The sequence below is a fragment of the Onychostoma macrolepis genome, chromosome 08 (genome assembly GCF_012432095.1).
Source record: "Onychostoma macrolepis isolate SWU-2019 chromosome 08, ASM1243209v1, whole genome shotgun sequence".
In the NCBI taxonomy this organism is placed as follows: domain Eukaryota; kingdom Metazoa; phylum Chordata; class Actinopteri; order Cypriniformes; family Cyprinidae; genus Onychostoma; species Onychostoma macrolepis.
Window position 1 is genome coordinate 2,357,283 of NC_081162.1, and position 18,038 is coordinate 2,375,320.

General features: G+C 36.7%; 1 protein-coding gene across 3 annotated transcripts in view; it reads right to left on the reverse strand.

The window, feature by feature from the left end:
- The window catches only part of mtor (mechanistic target of rapamycin kinase), a 141,827-nt gene that overhangs the window by 3,504 nt on the left and 120,285 nt on the right, over positions 1–18,038 (reverse strand). For all 3 annotated transcript variants that reach the window (XM_058783740.1, XM_058783743.1, XM_058783741.1), the window contains exons 45-55: positions 12,178–12,312; positions 11,584–11,758; positions 11,018–11,153; positions 7,882–8,029; positions 6,574–6,696; positions 6,106–6,188; positions 5,930–6,002; positions 5,767–5,841; positions 5,217–5,352; positions 3,125–3,190; positions 2,757–2,837 (exon numbers count right to left, since the gene is read on the reverse strand). In XM_058783740.1, coding sequence (XP_058639723.1) covers positions 2,757–2,837; positions 3,125–3,190; positions 5,217–5,352; positions 5,767–5,841; positions 5,930–6,002; positions 6,106–6,188; positions 6,574–6,696; positions 7,882–8,029; positions 11,018–11,153; positions 11,584–11,758; positions 12,178–12,312 — 1,231 coding nt within the window. The remainder of the gene's footprint in view (positions 1–2,756; positions 2,838–3,124; positions 3,191–5,216; positions 5,353–5,766; positions 5,842–5,929; positions 6,003–6,105; positions 6,189–6,573; positions 6,697–7,881; positions 8,030–11,017; positions 11,154–11,583; positions 11,759–12,177; positions 12,313–18,038) is intronic.

The following is an 18,038-nucleotide window of genomic DNA, read 5'->3' on the forward strand; positions in this document are numbered from 1 at the left end:
CCAAACACAGATGGACCAGGAAACCAAAGCAGAGACATGGTGACAAGCAGCCAAGGTGGAGCCAGGGTAGAGTCGTCGACAATGGTTTGAGTGAGGACAAAGGTGAAGCCGGAGGAATGGAGGAGCCCGATGATGCTGCAGGGGTGGAGGAATGAGGCGCAGCCGAAGGTCAAGAAGTCCATGGCGACGACTGACCAAGGTGGGAAGCCAAGGCGGAGCTGAGGGCTTGGATGGAACAGGCAGAGCCAGGGAAGAATCCCCATGTCATGGCAGAGCTGGTCACTTGAAGCCCCAAGGCAAATCCGGGTTGCATGAGGGTCGATCCAAAGGGCTGAAAGGAGCCAGCAAAGGGCAAGGCCAAAGGAATGGCTGGCTTTGGTGTAGCAGGCAGGAGAGGAAGGTTCGGTGTGAACATCTTGGTGTTAAACTGGACAGGCTTGGTGTTAAACTGGACCAGTGGCGATCAAGACAACTCTGCGCTGGATGGGAGCAGTGGCGATGAAGAACAGACTGTGCTGCGTGGGACTTCCAGAGGCAAAAGAGGTTCATGAGCGGGAACTAGTGGGGAAAGCAATATTCATCTTCCTTTTCATGGTCTGGTATTCTGTATTGTTTGAGTCCAATGATGATGAAGAAGATATGCAAAGTTGTTCAAATAGTTTATTAAATAAAACAAAAAATACATCTGAAAGGGTTTAATAATGGAAAATTGACACAACCTGCGTCTTATTTGTACTTTTAATGCTTTGCATTTTAACTGCATAGTATCAAAAACGCCAAAAGATGGTAACTACTGGGCTAGCTGAAATATAATTAGCAGCTTTTCAGGTTTATCATTCATAGTTTTCTGATATATACTATATATTTTGAACAAAAAGCTGAGAAAACCACAAAGCATACGTCTGGATTGGATTGACAATGTGCGTGACACGTGACAATAAGCGACAAGGAATTCCATTTTAGAAATGTTTTTTTTTTATTTTCTGCGACGTCGCGGCAGGAACAACATACAAAATATGACAGTGATAATCTCAGGTAATGATTACGTGCTTTATTCAATGTTAAAAGTGTCTAATGTGAGTTTGAATATTATTTGCGTGAGGTTTATAGCCATAGTGAAAGCAACAATAGACATTTTACCTCAGATCTTGAAAATAAATTAAAGCAAATTTACGTTAAAACTGAACTCACTACAAACCAACATCCATAACAAAGATGGTATCACTCACTCACTCACTCACTCAAAACTGTTCAGTCCATTCACATTTGAATCATCTATTTTCCATGTCCACTTTTCTTTTCTTCACACTCGCCATGTTTTTGCTGTCACATAGTATCTACACTGGACGCAACAAAGCATTGCAAATCATTTGAACTTTGTGTCAGTACGTATAAATAGAACGAGTCAGCAGTTTACTGTTGGGGATTTGTAGTGCCGTGCTGCTTCGCATCCAGTGTAGACAGCATCACTGATTATAAGAAGTTATATTGTATGTTGTTTGTGTCGCACCGCGCCGCTCGCTTCCGGTGTAGACACAATGTAAGTTAATGTCGCTTTCTGATGCTGCATTTGAATTTTCATGCCACATTATTTGAAATTAGCACAGGCTATTGAGGAACCCTGCTGTAGATGGAGTAGATTGCTTCCATAAGCACCCCCAAAGCTTGCACAGTCCTATACTACTTCCTGGGTCAAGATTTCAATTGGTAACATTAGGCAGTTTTGATTTATGTGCTGTTTAATGTTTGATGATCGCATTATTTTACATATGCAATTGCTTGTTTCTGTTTCCGTTTATTATGTGCATGCGGTAGTTTTTTTTAAAGCTGGATGGTTTCTGTTTGAGACTTGATTTTTTTAATCGTTCATCAGCTGAAAAAACACTGCATTTATTTGATCAAACATACATTAAAAAACAGTAATATTGTGAAATATTATTACAATTTAAAATACAATTTTTATATACTTTATAATTGATTCCTGTTGTGGCAAAGCTGAATTTTCATCAGCCATTACTACACACTTAAGTGTCACATGATCCTTCAGAAATCATTCTAATATACTGATTTATTATCAGTGTTGGAAACAGTTGTGCTGCCTAATAAATTTTTTTTTCGTAACCTGTGACACTTTTTTTTTTTCCAGGATGAAGCCCTATGTCAGAATCCTATTCACAAGGCTTTGGATTTTTAATGCATCTATTGATTCACACATTACAAAGGTTGGTCTACACTGTTTAAAACTCTTGATGTCTGTGGATCGATTGATTAACTATAATCACCTGATGTATGTTGTTTGCTACATAATAATTGTCAGATAGCTGAAATGTTTATCTTTTTATCTCCTGCTTTAATTTCAATAAAAGAATTAAAGAGTGCAAACCAACCTTTGTACTGTGTTAAGAAATATAGATTTTGGCACCTTATTCAGCTGAGAGAGCACAGTGATTTGCATGGATTAAATGCATCTATTGATGAATAAAACTTATCAAGTTTGCCAGAAAATAATACTCATTTTGTTGTTTATCAGTTCTAGAGGACAAAACTTGTTGTTTGTGGTGGCATAAGAATGATAACGTAGGTAAAACCTGTTCTGTTTTTGACAGGTAGCCTAAAGGAACAGAATTTAAAAATGCCAACTTAATTCAGACCAAAATCACTTTAGATAATAATCATGACTTCTGAGCTTGTAAATTAGAACTACACAGGAGGACTTGAAAGCAGAATGACTTTAAGGACTGTCTTCAAGAACTTACTGAAGGAGTGAATTGACTCAGGCACTGTAGTCCCAGGCTTTTTGTGGGTTGTTTCTCCCAGGTCAATACCCTCTATGGTTTCTACATGAAACATACCAAAAAGACACCACAAAAATTAATCTATTACCAAGAACATACATTAGTTTTGGTGGAGTACTTTAGAAGTCACTTCATAATGTCACTTCTTCATTACGGGACTGTCCGAAATGTGTGTAAATAAAAGCATTATTTATGGGAAAGCTTCGACAGTGTTAACAATATCTTGGGAACAACTTTTTTCCTGTAGTCTCCCTGCTTATCAATTTTACAGGGGAGTTTACCCTACTATAACACTATTAATTAGAATGGGCATAAAGTCAAAGACTCACCAACAGACTGTCCTGCCGTGTAGGAGTCAGTTCTGGTTCTGGAGCGCTTGTTTCCTTTAGTGTTTGCTGTAGAAGAGAAAAGAAACATCCAGTTACTTGACAAACTTAACTTTTTTCACTAATAAAAGGCTGACTATCAACCTAACATCAATATTTTAGGTTGATATTTTCAAATATATTAAAAATGAATAAACTAAAATGGTATGAATGTAAATAAATAAAATGAATAAAAGCAATAAATTCCTTTTGACATTTCTATGAGCTACTGTACACAGGTAGATGTGGGCACACTAGGGCACCAACAGTGTTGTCAAGCAATGCGTCAAAAGTCATTTTCTAACGACCTTATGTCATTACCATCAATACCATCATGCCTGACCTTCTCTCAGACAAACTCACACAGCTCTCTGTGCCCACCTCCATCTGTCTGTGAATCACCAGCTTCCTGACAGACAGGCAGCAGCTAGTGAGGCTGGGCAAACTCACATCCAGCACCCGTACAATCAGCACTGGAGCTCCTCAGGGCTGCGTGCTCTCCCCACTGCTCTTCTCCCGCTACACAAATGACTGCACATCTAAAGACCCCTCTGTCAAGCTCCTGAAGTCTGCGGACGACATCGGCCTCATCAAGGACAGAGACGAGTCTACTTACAGACAGGAGGTTGAGCAATATTTGGATTTTTTTGCACCCTCAGATTCCAGATTTTCAAATAGTTGTATCTCGGCCAAATATTGTCCTATCCTAACAAATAATTGACACTTAAGACTGGTTTTGTGGTCCATGGTCACATATGTTATTTGTAGCTTTTTATAATAAGCTAATTACGAGACTTGTTTAGGATTTATCATGTAAACATCCTTTATTTTTATAAAATAATAACCGTACGCTTCATCAGTAAGTAATAAGTAAAGTAATAATATTACTTTTGAAAAGAGTAATGAGCCCAACACTGGATTTATATATATATATATATATATATATATATATATATATATATATATATATATATATATATATATATATATATATATATATATATATATATATATATATTAAATTCTACTATTAGACAAAATGTGTCAGGACCCACTTATCGTCAGTAATCATTCTTTTGATCATCATTTGATCATCAATCATTATTTGATTTAAATTGGTGAAATCTCAGAGCATTGATCGGATTTTTGTATAATCTGTTACAAATATGGCACAGCTATCACTTCTACGACCTTGGTGGATTTGCCATCTTTTTTTCCAGAAGATCACAGCATAAAGGTGTTCGTAATACAAGTAGTGGCCCATAGAACAACATCAAGCAACGTTACACGGACCTTTCACAGACATGTCTTCAGAGCACAGAAAAGGACCTGTTTTGAAAGCATACAAAGATTAGGTGACCTTGACCCATTATCATTTGAGAGGCAGAGGCCTTTGTCCATGCTGCTGGAGGATCAGGATTTTAAGTTCTTTCCACAATTTTTTTTCGACCATATCATGCCACATGTGCCACATCCTCTATGCCAAATTCCACGAGGACACAGATTCTGGCCATATCAAACATCTCAGTCATATCATCCAGCAGCTGCACACAGGACATACAAAAGATCAGGTAGTCGCTCTATTTCTAAATCAGAAAGTCCATGTTACACTGGAGTTTGTTTTTTATTTTTTATGTGATGCGTATGGAAGGTGCATTTCTCTCCAAATGCGCATCCACTGTACTGTGGAGATGACGAGGCTGCATCGTCAGCTTTAGTCAACACTAACTCCGAAAATGCAAATGTATTAATAAATAATTAAAATACCTCCTTGCTATTTTTTGCCGACACATACATAGTGTCATTACTGCTATGCAGCAACAATGAAAACTCTAATCTCTGTGGTTAGCACAAAAGGTTATGCAACAGGCCGCCGGCTCATGCCATGTATCAAATTTGTAATGATTAGCAGGTTATCTGACTCATAGGCTAACAAAGGTCTCACAACCTCCCAAGTGTCTGACCTTGCACAGTGTATGGCCATCTTAAGACTTAACAGGATTGTGTGGCTCTGGTATTTTTAAGTCTTTTGAATATGGAAAAGTTGTGTGCTCACTGTCCATAAGCCTCCAGTTGAGTAATGGATCGTAGACAAAGGCCTCCAGCACGGCCATGACACTGTCCCTGTGTTCCCGAAGTACCTCCATCACCGTGTGACATGTAATCCGGTAGTTACCATCCAGTCCGGTCACCTGAGAGGAAACATGATCTGTTAGGCAGCCAGAAAGATTCATAAACAATGCAAGGGTGTTTCAGTCACAATTTAGTTTGGGGACCAATTCTCACTATTAACGAACTACCTATCTTTACTTTAACTATGACTTCAATAAACTCATAATTTGCTACTTATTAATAGTTATTATAGGTATTATTATTAATAGGTAGTTAATTTAGGTATGGTGTAGGATTAAAGGATCTAAAATATGGTCATGCAGAATAATGCACTAATATGTGCTTTAAAAATATTAATAAACAGCCAATATGCTAGTTAATAGTGATCACTGTTTTTCCCTGTGTCTAGAAGAGTTACTAGTTAAGGCAAGGTGGAAAAAAACATTTTGAACTTCAACACTCTAAATACATCCCCATGCAACAGATCATCTTACCTCCATGGCATTGGTTAACATCCGGGTTAATCTGAAAGGTATTTTCTCAGGGAATTTTTCTCTGGTCATTGCAACCTTAAATATATATAAAAAAACAGCCATAAACAAACAAAACTACTGCATGTTGATTATTTGTTGTTGTTATAAAAAAAAAAAAAACTACCTCAAAACAGTCCCCAAAATCAATATGCAGTATCTTTCCACTGAGCCTGTCCAACATCAGATTAGAAGGATGTCTGTGGTTGGAAGAAAAAAGATTATGCATGTTATAAATAATGAATAAATAAACTAGTTTGATGAGTGTTGATAAAAAAGCAATAATGCCAGTTTAGTTTGTACCTGTCCCCAAGCCCTAAGATATAGCCAACCATGGACATGACAGCAAGTGAGCGGGTGTAGTTGGTCCTCCTATCAAACCAAACCTGTACAAAGAGGTAGCCATTTTTTATTTTATAAATTAAAATAATAAAAAAGTAACTGATGGAATGTAATTTTTTTTCATTTTGTTCTTAAAACAACTACATTTCTGTAGATACAATTGTAGACATATCTACAACGGTAAAATTAAATGGAACATAAATTTCACCACTAACAGAAAAAGTAAGTTCTGAATTTAAATAAGGACCTGCAGGGACTTTTATTTACACATGTGCCCCTAAATACATTCTACAATTCACCCACATCTATTTGGGCACTGAGAAGAAAGTGACTGGAATCGACTTTGATAACAGAAAATATGACCATACTGTATGCTAAATATACAACACAATTTTTTGATGAGAATGAAAGTTCATGATGATTGCAAACCTCTGAGCTGGGACTCTTAAGCCACAGCAGTTTGGCCAGGTCATCTCCTGCTGTATTGTTCACTGCATGCTCAAACACCTCCACCTTCTCCATGAGAGTCAAGTGGTCATAGTCAGGTGCCATCTACCATAAATGACAGTTTTAGCCAACAGAGGTCAATTTTACTTCTTCAGTTCTTCACGTCCTCCCACACCATCCGCAGTTAGTTTTGTTGTGCCCATGACATATTAACTTGTGGGAACATAATATGACCAAGAGGTAATGACATTCGTCTTTGTTAAGGGAACATTCACATAGTAGATAACTACTAAATAACAATGTAGTATACTAATATAATATAACCATGTCTTAAATGCCACAGTGACTTTGTCCTTCTTAATCCAAAATAAAATTTAAAATTAGCATCTCCATTTCTGATAATCCCATGTTGCTATGGTCACGCAGGCTTATTTAGGCATTAAACTTGTGAGCAAGAGAAAAGGATGTCATTACTTTAATGACATCAGGACACCCAGATGAGCCCCAGAGACATATCCCCAGCGAAGACCTCGATTACAATACAATAAAACTAAAAATATAACAAAATAACTAAAAATATAATAAAATACCTAACTACATAATAATATTATTGTTAGAAATTGCAACAAAATAAAAAAATAGAAATATAAACTTTTGAACTGCGGGGTTTCGTCTGGCCAGAGGAGAACTGGCCCCCCGACTGAGCCTGGTTTCTCCCAAGGTTTTTTTCTCCATTCTTTCCCCATTTGGTTCCTTGCCACTGTCGCCTCTGGCTTGCTCAGTTGGGGACACTTAATTTTCTAGCGATTATCGCCGATTTGATTGCATAGATACTATTTAAACTAAACTGAGCTAGACAATGACATCTCTGAATTCAATAATGAAATGCCTTTAACTGAAAATTGAGTGTTTAATCTTATCATTATAAATAAATACTGTTAAGTGCTTTGACACAATCTGTATTGTTAAAAGCGCTATATAAATAAAGGTGACTTGACTTGAACACAATGATCTTGTGGCCATGACATACTGTACAATCACAAGTTAATATTTTGTGGCGTTCACAATATAATATGTCGATAAAACAATAATAAAACGAAGCGAAACAAACATGCGAAACATGTTAAAAACTTTAAAGACAAACATTTTCTTTCTTTCTAATAAAATGCACTGCTGAACTGTTCATAGTAAGACCAGGAAAGTGTATTACTAAAGTAAAAATGGTCAATTTTGACTTTGACTTTAATGGCATACAGGAAGCTGTATTTGACAGGGTTTGAAACATGTTACCCTAAGCATGATGCGATGTTCAATGTTGAGTAGGATCTTCTTCTTCTCTCGGTAGTCTCGAATCAGTGCGTGAAGCGTATCACAGTGAGGAACCCAGCCAATCAGACCAGAGTTGGTGGAGAGTGGAATCACAGCATAGCGCTGAATACTGTTCAAAGACATGTTCATTAGAGGAAAATATGAGCCACAAAAATTAGAGCATCAAAACCTACTGACAGAGCAGGTTAATATTTTGAATCAGTAGACAAGCACTGTACAACAACCCTCCACAAATATTGAACACTTGGTAAACAAGCAGCTATGAAAATTGGTCTTTTTAGCTACAATAAATTCTAGAAAAAATGTGAATTAATTTAAATTAATATTTTTTCTATAAAGCGTCTATAAATCCTTATGAATAAAAATCTAACTGAAGTATCTTTTCATCCATATTTTATGCTTTTAAGTTCTCCTGAGCAATTAAAACGTAATCTTACATTTAACTAAAAAAAAGAAAAAGAAAAAAAGATAAACCATGGTTTTACTGGGATATAAATATCAAGCCAGATTCCTTTAGTCATCACTGCGAAATAGACCCGAAAACAGAATAATTACTCTGTGAGACAAAAGGTTGAGCTGCACAAATGAGGAAATGGCTATATAAGAAATCAGCTCAATTCAACAAAACAGATTTTAAAAAATCTAGAAAGTTTCTGCATGTCAGATCAGTCTTAGATCCCTTGGCGTGTTGCTCAACCTTTTTTACAGAAGATTCAGAGCTTGTTACGTTTCTCACCTTACCTTCTGCTAAATGAATAAATGTAACAAGTATATTGTATGAGGGGGTGTCAGAAACTTAAGTTTTTGAAGATATTTTACATTAATTAACAGTTAGATTTTTGTGAATATTTTAAAAGACCAAAAGCATGAACATCAAACAAATGCCAATATTTGAGGAGGCCACTGTAATATCAGCTCTGCTCAGCAGGTAGCACTGCTGCCTCACAGTTAGAAGGTCCTAGGTTTGAGATCTGACTGTGCAAGGAAGCCTATCTGTGTGTAGTTTGCATGTTCCTCTCTGTGTTAGCATGTTTTCTCAGGGTGCTCCGGTTTACTCCACCATCCAAAGACGTGCAGCTTAGGTGGATTGGAGATGATAAATTTCTCATAAAAGTGAGCGTGTTACTGTGTCCCAGCACTGGGGAGTCACGAGTTGCATCTGGTATAAACTTCGGTAGCAAAAACGTTAAAGTATTAAAGTTGGCAAATTCAGTTCAGCTAATTTCTGGGAATCTTTTTAATCTACCAACTTCAAGGAATCGATTCAAAATGCTTATTACATTTTTTGTTTGCATCATCACTTAAAATCACTTAATTGAAGTCCCTGCGTGACCTTTTTTATGTATTAAAATGTTTTAGTGAAAATATGCTCATAAGTTTGCATATTTATTGCAGAATCTGCAAGCTGTTTATCATTTTAAGACATAAAAGGGGTCATAAAAATATTATGTTGCGGGTCCAGCATTTTACATTTAGGACAATTGAGGGACTTAAGCACAACTATTACAAAAACGTACAAACATTCACTGATGTTCAAGCAGGCAACACACTACGTAAAGATAAATTTTTGATGGTCATGATGTCTGTGTAAATAGTTATTTTGTCTTTTGAGAAATACGTAAATATCTTACGGTTGCAAAAGTTATACTTTATATCAAGCCTAACACCCGTTTCACACCGCAAGCGTGAGTGGTGCAGAAGCGGTGAGTATGCAGAGCAGGAGCAGCTGAACCGCATCTTGTACTGCAATACAGACAAGTATCGTCATTTCTGTCATATTTTCCAGCGTTCTCCTCCGAACACTGTGTGCCATGTGCTTTGATGTATGATATGGCAAGCATACTTTGTGATGCGACCGTGTCCCCCTCCCCTCTGTCCCACACAGTAAATAACATATATTATATATAGGTAGTTTACACGATAAACTTGAGCCAAGTTTTCAAGATGTGTATACGAAAAAATTGCCGACCCTGCCAGGAAAAATTATGTCTGACCCTTCTCACATTTTGTATGAGGAATATTCATTTTTACCATCTAACAGAAGGCTTAGAGTTGCATATGCTAGATTGAATTGGCTATGTTATGTAAATCTTTTTTGTATCAGTCTGTAAAATTAAGAAATCAGAATTGTGGGTTCAAATAGGCCTCTGGAAAATAGAAAGGACTCACTATTCTAATGCACTGTAGCAGTGTGTATATGTATATACTGTTGTTTTTTGTATTAGGTGCGTCTATTGTATTGTTTGTTTAGTAATTATCGATGTGAATTGATGTGAGACACGCTGTGAGATCCAAGACAAATTTTGGAAAGAATTCCAACAATAAAGTGTAACTGGATTGAATAATTGAACTGGAAAAGTAATATTAAAGCTAACAAATGCCTCTAGTTTTATTAATTTAACAGACCTTTGAAGTTTCGGCAAAAACTCGTGGAAGTGATGTGTTTTCGTGCATTTAATTTTTTCATATGGTGATTGTGAAACACGAAACACATCACTTACATGATTTTATGGTAAAATTTGTTATTTTTAATCGGGTAAATTTTGATCAAGAACAATGCACTGTGACTTTAACTCAGCGTAAGCGGTGCAGCAAAAATAGACTCTTCGCCGAAACGATCGCGGCACTGCTGCTCACGCAACGCTCCTGGTTGACGCTCACGTGCTGCTCCTGCTCCCGTTGTGAATGCACTCATTTGTTAACATGCATGCCGAAAAAAATATGCGCTGCTCACGCGCCACTCACACTTGTGGTGTGAAACGGGCGTAACTCTTGCAATACTTATGCAAACATCTGCTGCCCTTCAGGAGTTATATATGTGCCAGTAATTAAAACATGCAAAATACTGGCTGATATACCTGCCATGGTAATACTGTGTATTGGTCAACTACAAATTTTTACTGTATTATACTTCTTGTGTCAAACATTCTGAATCTATTTAGCATTGATTGCAAAATGATCTTTTTAAGTAATTTTAGAAAAAATACACAAGGTACCAATATATCATTTGCTTTAGCGATGTCTTGTTTGCCTGATATAATTTGTTTCAAAGAATGACACTTTCCGAGATTCTGATGCCTGAATGCAAGAGGCTTGCCTCAGATTCTTGCGCAAGGAGGCTGGGTCATTAGCCAGTAGAGTGTTCACTAAGCCAAAAAGCTGCATGACCCTCTCGTCTTGCCGTAGATCCTCATGACCCTTCAGCAAGAACATGAACTCATGACCGTTGCTACCTGCAGGGCGCAGAACAGAACAGAAAAAGCTTTGTCTCACCGTATCAACTGTCACACATGCATTTACATTTACAACCAAGATCACAGCATGTGTTTGTATGGGAAAAAGACAAAAAAATGAAATATCGCCCTCATAAAAATGACCTTTTTCACACACTAGAACAGAGATGCCTTCACCAGGACCTGTGGACCGCATGCCATATATCACAAGATCGGGAAAAAAAAATGCTATATCCTATAAATTTATGTAAAAATAAGTGAATTAAAAAAAAATAATAATAAAATAAACACTCAACATTGTCTACTGCTCAGAGCAAGCCATGGGCCTGATCAGATGTAGAACTGTTTATTTGTGTCTGTTGTTCATTTTCTTCACACCAAATATTTATGACAGCCTATGCAAAATAGCTCATTTTCACTTGGCTCTTACCCATGATGGTGAGTTTGCGTGGCCGCTGTTTGGAGGTGATGACCTGCAATGAGGGAGCAATAGACTGGATACGTATAATTGGCTGATTGGGGTCATATGTTCCGGGCACGGCCAACTCCAGATCACGACACATAAGTAGTTTAGGTGAGACGTACTGAAGCTCTAGTGAAGTGAGCTGTGGACAAAGAAATATGCATGAATACATAATTTTATGAAATATTACTAAATCCTGACAGAAGCAAGTAGTTATTTTTAGAAGTGCACTTCTTTTCACAGCTGATATTGTATCAACACTGTCAGAAATTTATAACAACAAAATATCATCAGGCAATATTAACATCAGTCTTCAACCTGAGGATTTATACTTGCTATGAGTTTAACATCATCACACATGCCTCTTGTGAGTTTTGATGGCTTTTACCATTGTAAAAACGTGCTCATATTTTCTGTTCCCAATCCCAAATTTAAATTTTTCATTTTTAAAAACAACATCAACATTTAGGACATCATGATTTATGATATTGCTGCAGGCTGATGTAAGAGATCTAAAGACTATTCTGAGGAATACACCAGCAAGAAATGCTACTTGCAAACCTGTGGCAGCTGTTTGGAGATCCTGCGGAAGACATGGTAGTACAGGTCCCAGGCCTGCGTCAGGTCCTTCACGTTACCTGATCGCATGTACTTTCTGCACCAGTCCTGCGCCTCCATCAGGTCTCGGCCATAAGCCTGAAACCACAGCCACAGTTATAAAAAGAAAAGTTAGGTCAAGTCACCATTATGTATATAGCGTTTTATACAAAAGAGATTGTTTCAAAGCAGCTTCACAGGAAAATAACAAAATCAATGACTCTTCATCAAATATAAGGCAAATCCAAATTCTGTTTCTGTAAAGCAGCTCTAACAAGACAATAGTGTCATTCTACAGCTCCAGTCAATTCAGTACTGATTTAGTTCAGTTCAATAAGTGTCGATGCTGCAAAATGTGTCAATTATGAACAAATCAGATTCAACTATAAAATAGCTATCAAAGAGTCATTATTTAGCTCAATTTAGCTCACATGTATGCACATTTGTGGATTAATGTTATTCGATAAAATTTTGCATCCATCTGCTTGAAGATCGGGATATGACACACCTGCATTAGGCGGGAAGGAAGAATTGTTATCTGTCCAGTGTTTGAAACATGAATCTTTTCAACAGCCATAAGCAATATGAACGTTCTTCTTGTAAATGTGTTTTGGAAAGTGCTGCAGGCTAACAACATATAGACTAATCATTATCCACTTCTATATTTACTGTGTGCAAAACCATGGATTGCAAAACCTGCTGTTTAAGCAAAACTTTCATAGCCATTCATTCTAAAATGGCACTGGTGTGGTTTTAAAATAACAAGTATTTCTATATTTAATATTAATACCACATTCAGCATTCTTGAGGATTACCAAAAAAACTTTTACATCCATTTTACTTCAATGAACAAATGATTATATAACCTCCATTACTGAAATAAACAAATAAAGCTTTTAGTAACTAAATCCACTTCAATTACTCTTCATCAGCTACGCTATAGAAATAAACAAAGCAGCCACAAAAACGGAAATTCTAAAAAACACCAAATTCTAAAGAAGGCCACACGCTTGTTTCTCCGACGCATAAGGTCACACATCCTGAGTAGCCTATAAAAGACTGCTGTGCTGTTGGTCACTTCAGATGTCCCTGACCAGGGCCGGAGTGAGGCCTATTTTCAGCCTGGGAGTTTAATGCACAAGACCATCCCCTCATATGTTTTAACAAGAATAAACAAATTACATACTAAACTTCGACAAACATTCTGCATTCAAACATTTTTTGGAGGGTTTAAAAGTATTTAAAGTATTTTTCTTAAAAAAGAAAAGAAAAGAAAAAACACATTACAATTAAAAATGTTTTCCTGTGTGTGAGAGAATGTGCTCTTTCTGCCAAGTGACATAAGAAAATTACACTTTTTTTTTTTTATCATCAACTTTTTTATTTATTTTCGCACCCAACATCATAACATAACATTCATTCTAAACAAACAAAACAAAACAGCAGACATATAATCAATACTTTAAAAGTCCAGTCAAAAAGGAGAGAGAGAGGAAAAAAAAATAAATAAATAAAAAATTCCTTTATACAATCGAGTATGTTAAAGAAAAAACCCTGCCAAGCATCAATAGTAGAAGGCTTGGCACCATTAATTTGCGCTGTTGTACATTAACAAGTCACTATTTTCAGGAGACTATGGACCAAATATGTTTTTCCACACATGTGCGGTGTAAAGCAGTTCTGTATTATTGTCTTCTTCGCAGCCGTAAAACCAGCAAACAACATTCTCTTTTGTATTAAGCTTATACGGAGACCAGAATCATCATTAAGAAGACACAAACTTGGGTTAGCAAAGCAATCGATTTGTTTTAAGGAGGATAAAACCAGGTTTCCATGTGTCCATAGATTAATGACGATAGGACACCTAAAATATATGAAGAAAAGTACCTGATGATGCAGTATTACATATATGGCAGTTAAAATTTGGTTGTAGTTTCATTTGGAATCTTTTGTAAGGAGTTATTTATGCTCTATGAATGACTTTGAAGTGAATAAGACAATGAGCCAAGTTTTTAGATGTTAAGCTGAGGTTAGACCACACTCTCTCCTAGTCGACAGATAGATAAAGGTCAGATGATTCCCTATTCCAAATAGATTTAATAGAAAGAGGTTTTGTAATACAATCAATAATTTTATTATATATTAAGGAAACAGATGGTCGACCAGAAGATGGTGCAATCCAATCCCGCATAGGATGAGAGGAAATGGGAGATGCCCAAGGAACTCCATATGCTTTGAGAGCAGAACATAATTGAAGAAAGACAAAATATGCGGATGCTGATAAAGAAAATTTAGTTCTTAATGTCTGAAATGAACAAAGGCCCTGGTTATCATATATATCACCGCATGCGTTTACGCCTAAAGAAGACCAAGAGGGTTGGACAAATGTTAAATTAAAATTGGCAAAAATTAAAATTGTGCCATAAAGGTGTAACGTTACAAAATTTGAAGGGTCCTCCTATCAGATGTTCAAATTTATAATTATCACCTTTTTTTCCCTGTGCCAGTAAATAAAATATCTTGGAGTCTATTTGGTTTAACCTTGTCAGCTTCAATCACTCTCCATGAAACTTTTGATTGAAGATCATCCCAATTATAAAGAGCCTTAAGTTGGAAGGACCAATAATACAATTCAAAATTTGGTACAGCCAGTCCTCCTGCGCGTATAGGATGTTGTATTGTGGTAAGTTTTGCTTACAATTTATTTTGTATCCAGATAAGCTACTAAAATGATCAAATTCCTTAATTATACTAGAGACTGAAACATCAAAGTGGTCTAAATACAGAATAATAGCATCAGCGTACAATGAAATACTATGATTATGATCATGAATCTTAATCAATACTTCAGATTTCCTGATGGCTTGTGCTAAGGGTTCACCAGACAAGCAAAACAATAAGGGGGAAAATGGACATCCCTGCCTCGTTCCTCGCTGCAAAGGGAACCGGGCACTCACCTGCATCATCAAGACTGATGATGCAGGTGAGTGGTATAATGTCTTAATCATAGAAATTAAATGTTCACTGAAGGCAAAACATTGCAGAACTGCCCACATATAGTTCCACTCTAGCCTGTCAAAGTCAAGAATATGAAATAGTCGACGCATATTGTCAGACGCATTGCGCCCCTTGATAAAACTGGTTTGGTCCTCCTTGATCAAACTATGAATTACCTTCTCCATACGAAAAGCAAAAACTTTAGCATAGATTAGCATAGTGATATCGGTCTGTAGCTGGAACAATCTAATGGATCTTTCCCTTTTTTGAGAAGTAATCATATCAATGTTGTTTTTTGATCTCTATGAAATACACCATGTTCAATTGCAAAATTAAATGAATTAAGCATAAGTGTCCCTACCAAATCCCAAATTTACAAATATAATTCAGGGGGAGACCATCTAGACCCGGTGATTTGCCCTTTTGAAGGCTTTTTAGAGAGACGTGGAGCTCCTTAATGGGGCCTCCAAAGATTATTTATCCACCTGTGAGATCCGAGGCAATTCCAATTTATCTAAATACTGCTTACAAATTGGTTCATCAAAATATGTTTCGGCTTTATACAGATTTGTGTAAAAATCTTTAAAAATTTCGTTAATCGCCGCAGAGTTCGTGGTGACATGACCATCCAATGAGTTTATTGTGCTAATATATGCCTTAGACTCACATTCTTTCAGCCTAAGGGCCAATACCTAAGGACTAGGCCTCTCTGATTCGAAATAATATTTTTGCCTAGTCTTATGTAAGATAAATTCTGCCTTTGAGTATGAAAGTAAATCAGATTCTTCTTTTAAAGAAGACAGCTGTGTAGCCTGTTGCTCTGTAAAATATTGTTTTTGTAGGTTTTGTAATGATTCTATTTTCTAATTGTGTAAACTGGTGAATTTTCGCTTTGGCAAGAGCAGAAGAGAAAGATATACAGAATCCTCGTATAGTACACTTAGTTGTTTCCCACAGTATTTGAGGATCCACATCAGAGGGCATATTAATTTCAAGAAATTCCTTTAAATATTCTTTTAGAGAAGTAATGAAAGTCTGATTACTTAATAATGACATGTTAAAGCGTCATCTACGGGATTTGGCTTTAAAATCGGAAAGAGGAATATTGCATAACGCAGCAGAATGATCAGATAATAAAATTGGTAATATAGAGATGGAGGAATTAGACGAAATTAAAGATGGGCTGAGAAATATGTATTTTATCCTAGAGAAAGTCTTATGTCTATTAGAAAAAGTGAAGTCCTTAGATTTAGTATTCTGAATTCTCCAAAGATTAAGTTGAGCTCAATGATACATTCATTCAGTAATTTAGAAGATGGATTGACTGTTGTATCAGATTGAGATTTATCCAAAGCAGGATTTATGACAGCATTAAAATCACCACCCACCACTAATGGGCAATCAGTATGCTCAAGTAGTGTTTTGGAAGGCTGCCAATTTATAATATTTATTCTGGAAACGTGCCACGTCAGATTGCTTCAAATGTGTCTCTTGTATCAGTGCACAGGAAATCGATTTACGGTGTAAACATTCTAATACACGAGTACGTTTCACAGCAGAATTTAGGCCATTCACATTCAACGATAAATATTTAGAGTATGCATTGAGTATTCATAATCCCAAAACTGTATTCAGTACATGAAGAAAAGCAAAAGCACTACCATTCTGTAAGTAACATGTAAACGCTGGTGTGTATTCTAGATACCAAACCACCTAGATGAAAAATCCTTTTAGAAATAAGGTAAAATAAATAAAAGTATGAATGTCTGTTGTAAAAAATAAGAGCAACAGGAACAACAAACAACTATAAACAAGAAACTACTCAGACCGCACATTACCAACAACAACAACGTTTATTTATATATCACATTTAAAACAACTGAAGTCGACCAAAGTGCTGCACAGAGTATGCAAAACAAAAACAAGTCGACGAGTTTATAAGCAATAAAACAGAAACTATAAAAAACAGTGCAAAATGGATGAGATTCACTAAGATAAAGAATCATTGCACAACAAGTCAAAAATATGAGAAAAAATAAGCTTTAAGAGTAGACTTAAAAACAGATAATGTTGAGGCAGTTCTGACATGAATTGGGAGACTATTCCACAACTTAGGGCCAACAACAGAAGAAGCACGATCACCTCTGCTTTTGAGACGTGCCCTGGGGACTCACAATAAACCAGAATCAGCAGATCTGAGTACTCTCGACTGAGTGTATGGTTGTAAAAGATCAGATAAGTACTGTGGAGCCACTATGGAAAGATTTATAGACAAACAGTAGAATTTGAAAATCAATTCTTTATTAATCATTACCGAGAACGTAGGTCTGATAGAGCAACAGAAAATGGTGATGATACGTGACCGGTCCACCTCAACGCAAGACATGTCCCCAAAAGGCCCACATAGTCAAAAATTATTGTAATTAAACCTACTCTCCATTAGACCCCTCCAAAACAAAAAGAGGGTGTTAGTCTTACCAGTAAAGAGACAGTTGTGCCGGATAAATAGGAACAATATCCCAGGAGGAGAGAGAGAGAGAGAAAAAAGAGATTTAACAAGTGTCCATGTCCACCTTGTTATTATCTTCTCCTGGGCAGCTGGAATCGCCTCCATCCCAGTCATTAAGTTCTTCTCGCTGGGCCGAAGAGATGGAGATGGTGGCCGCTGTTTTCCTGTTGCTTTGTAGAGCTGCAGCATATGTCGTCTTCTGTGACAGTGAGCTGATAAAATCCTCCGCTTTCTGAGGAGAGTCGAACATCACATGCTCACCTTTGTGCCGTAGTTTAATTACCGCTAGATAGGTGAGAAAGGGCTGGAGACCAAGTGC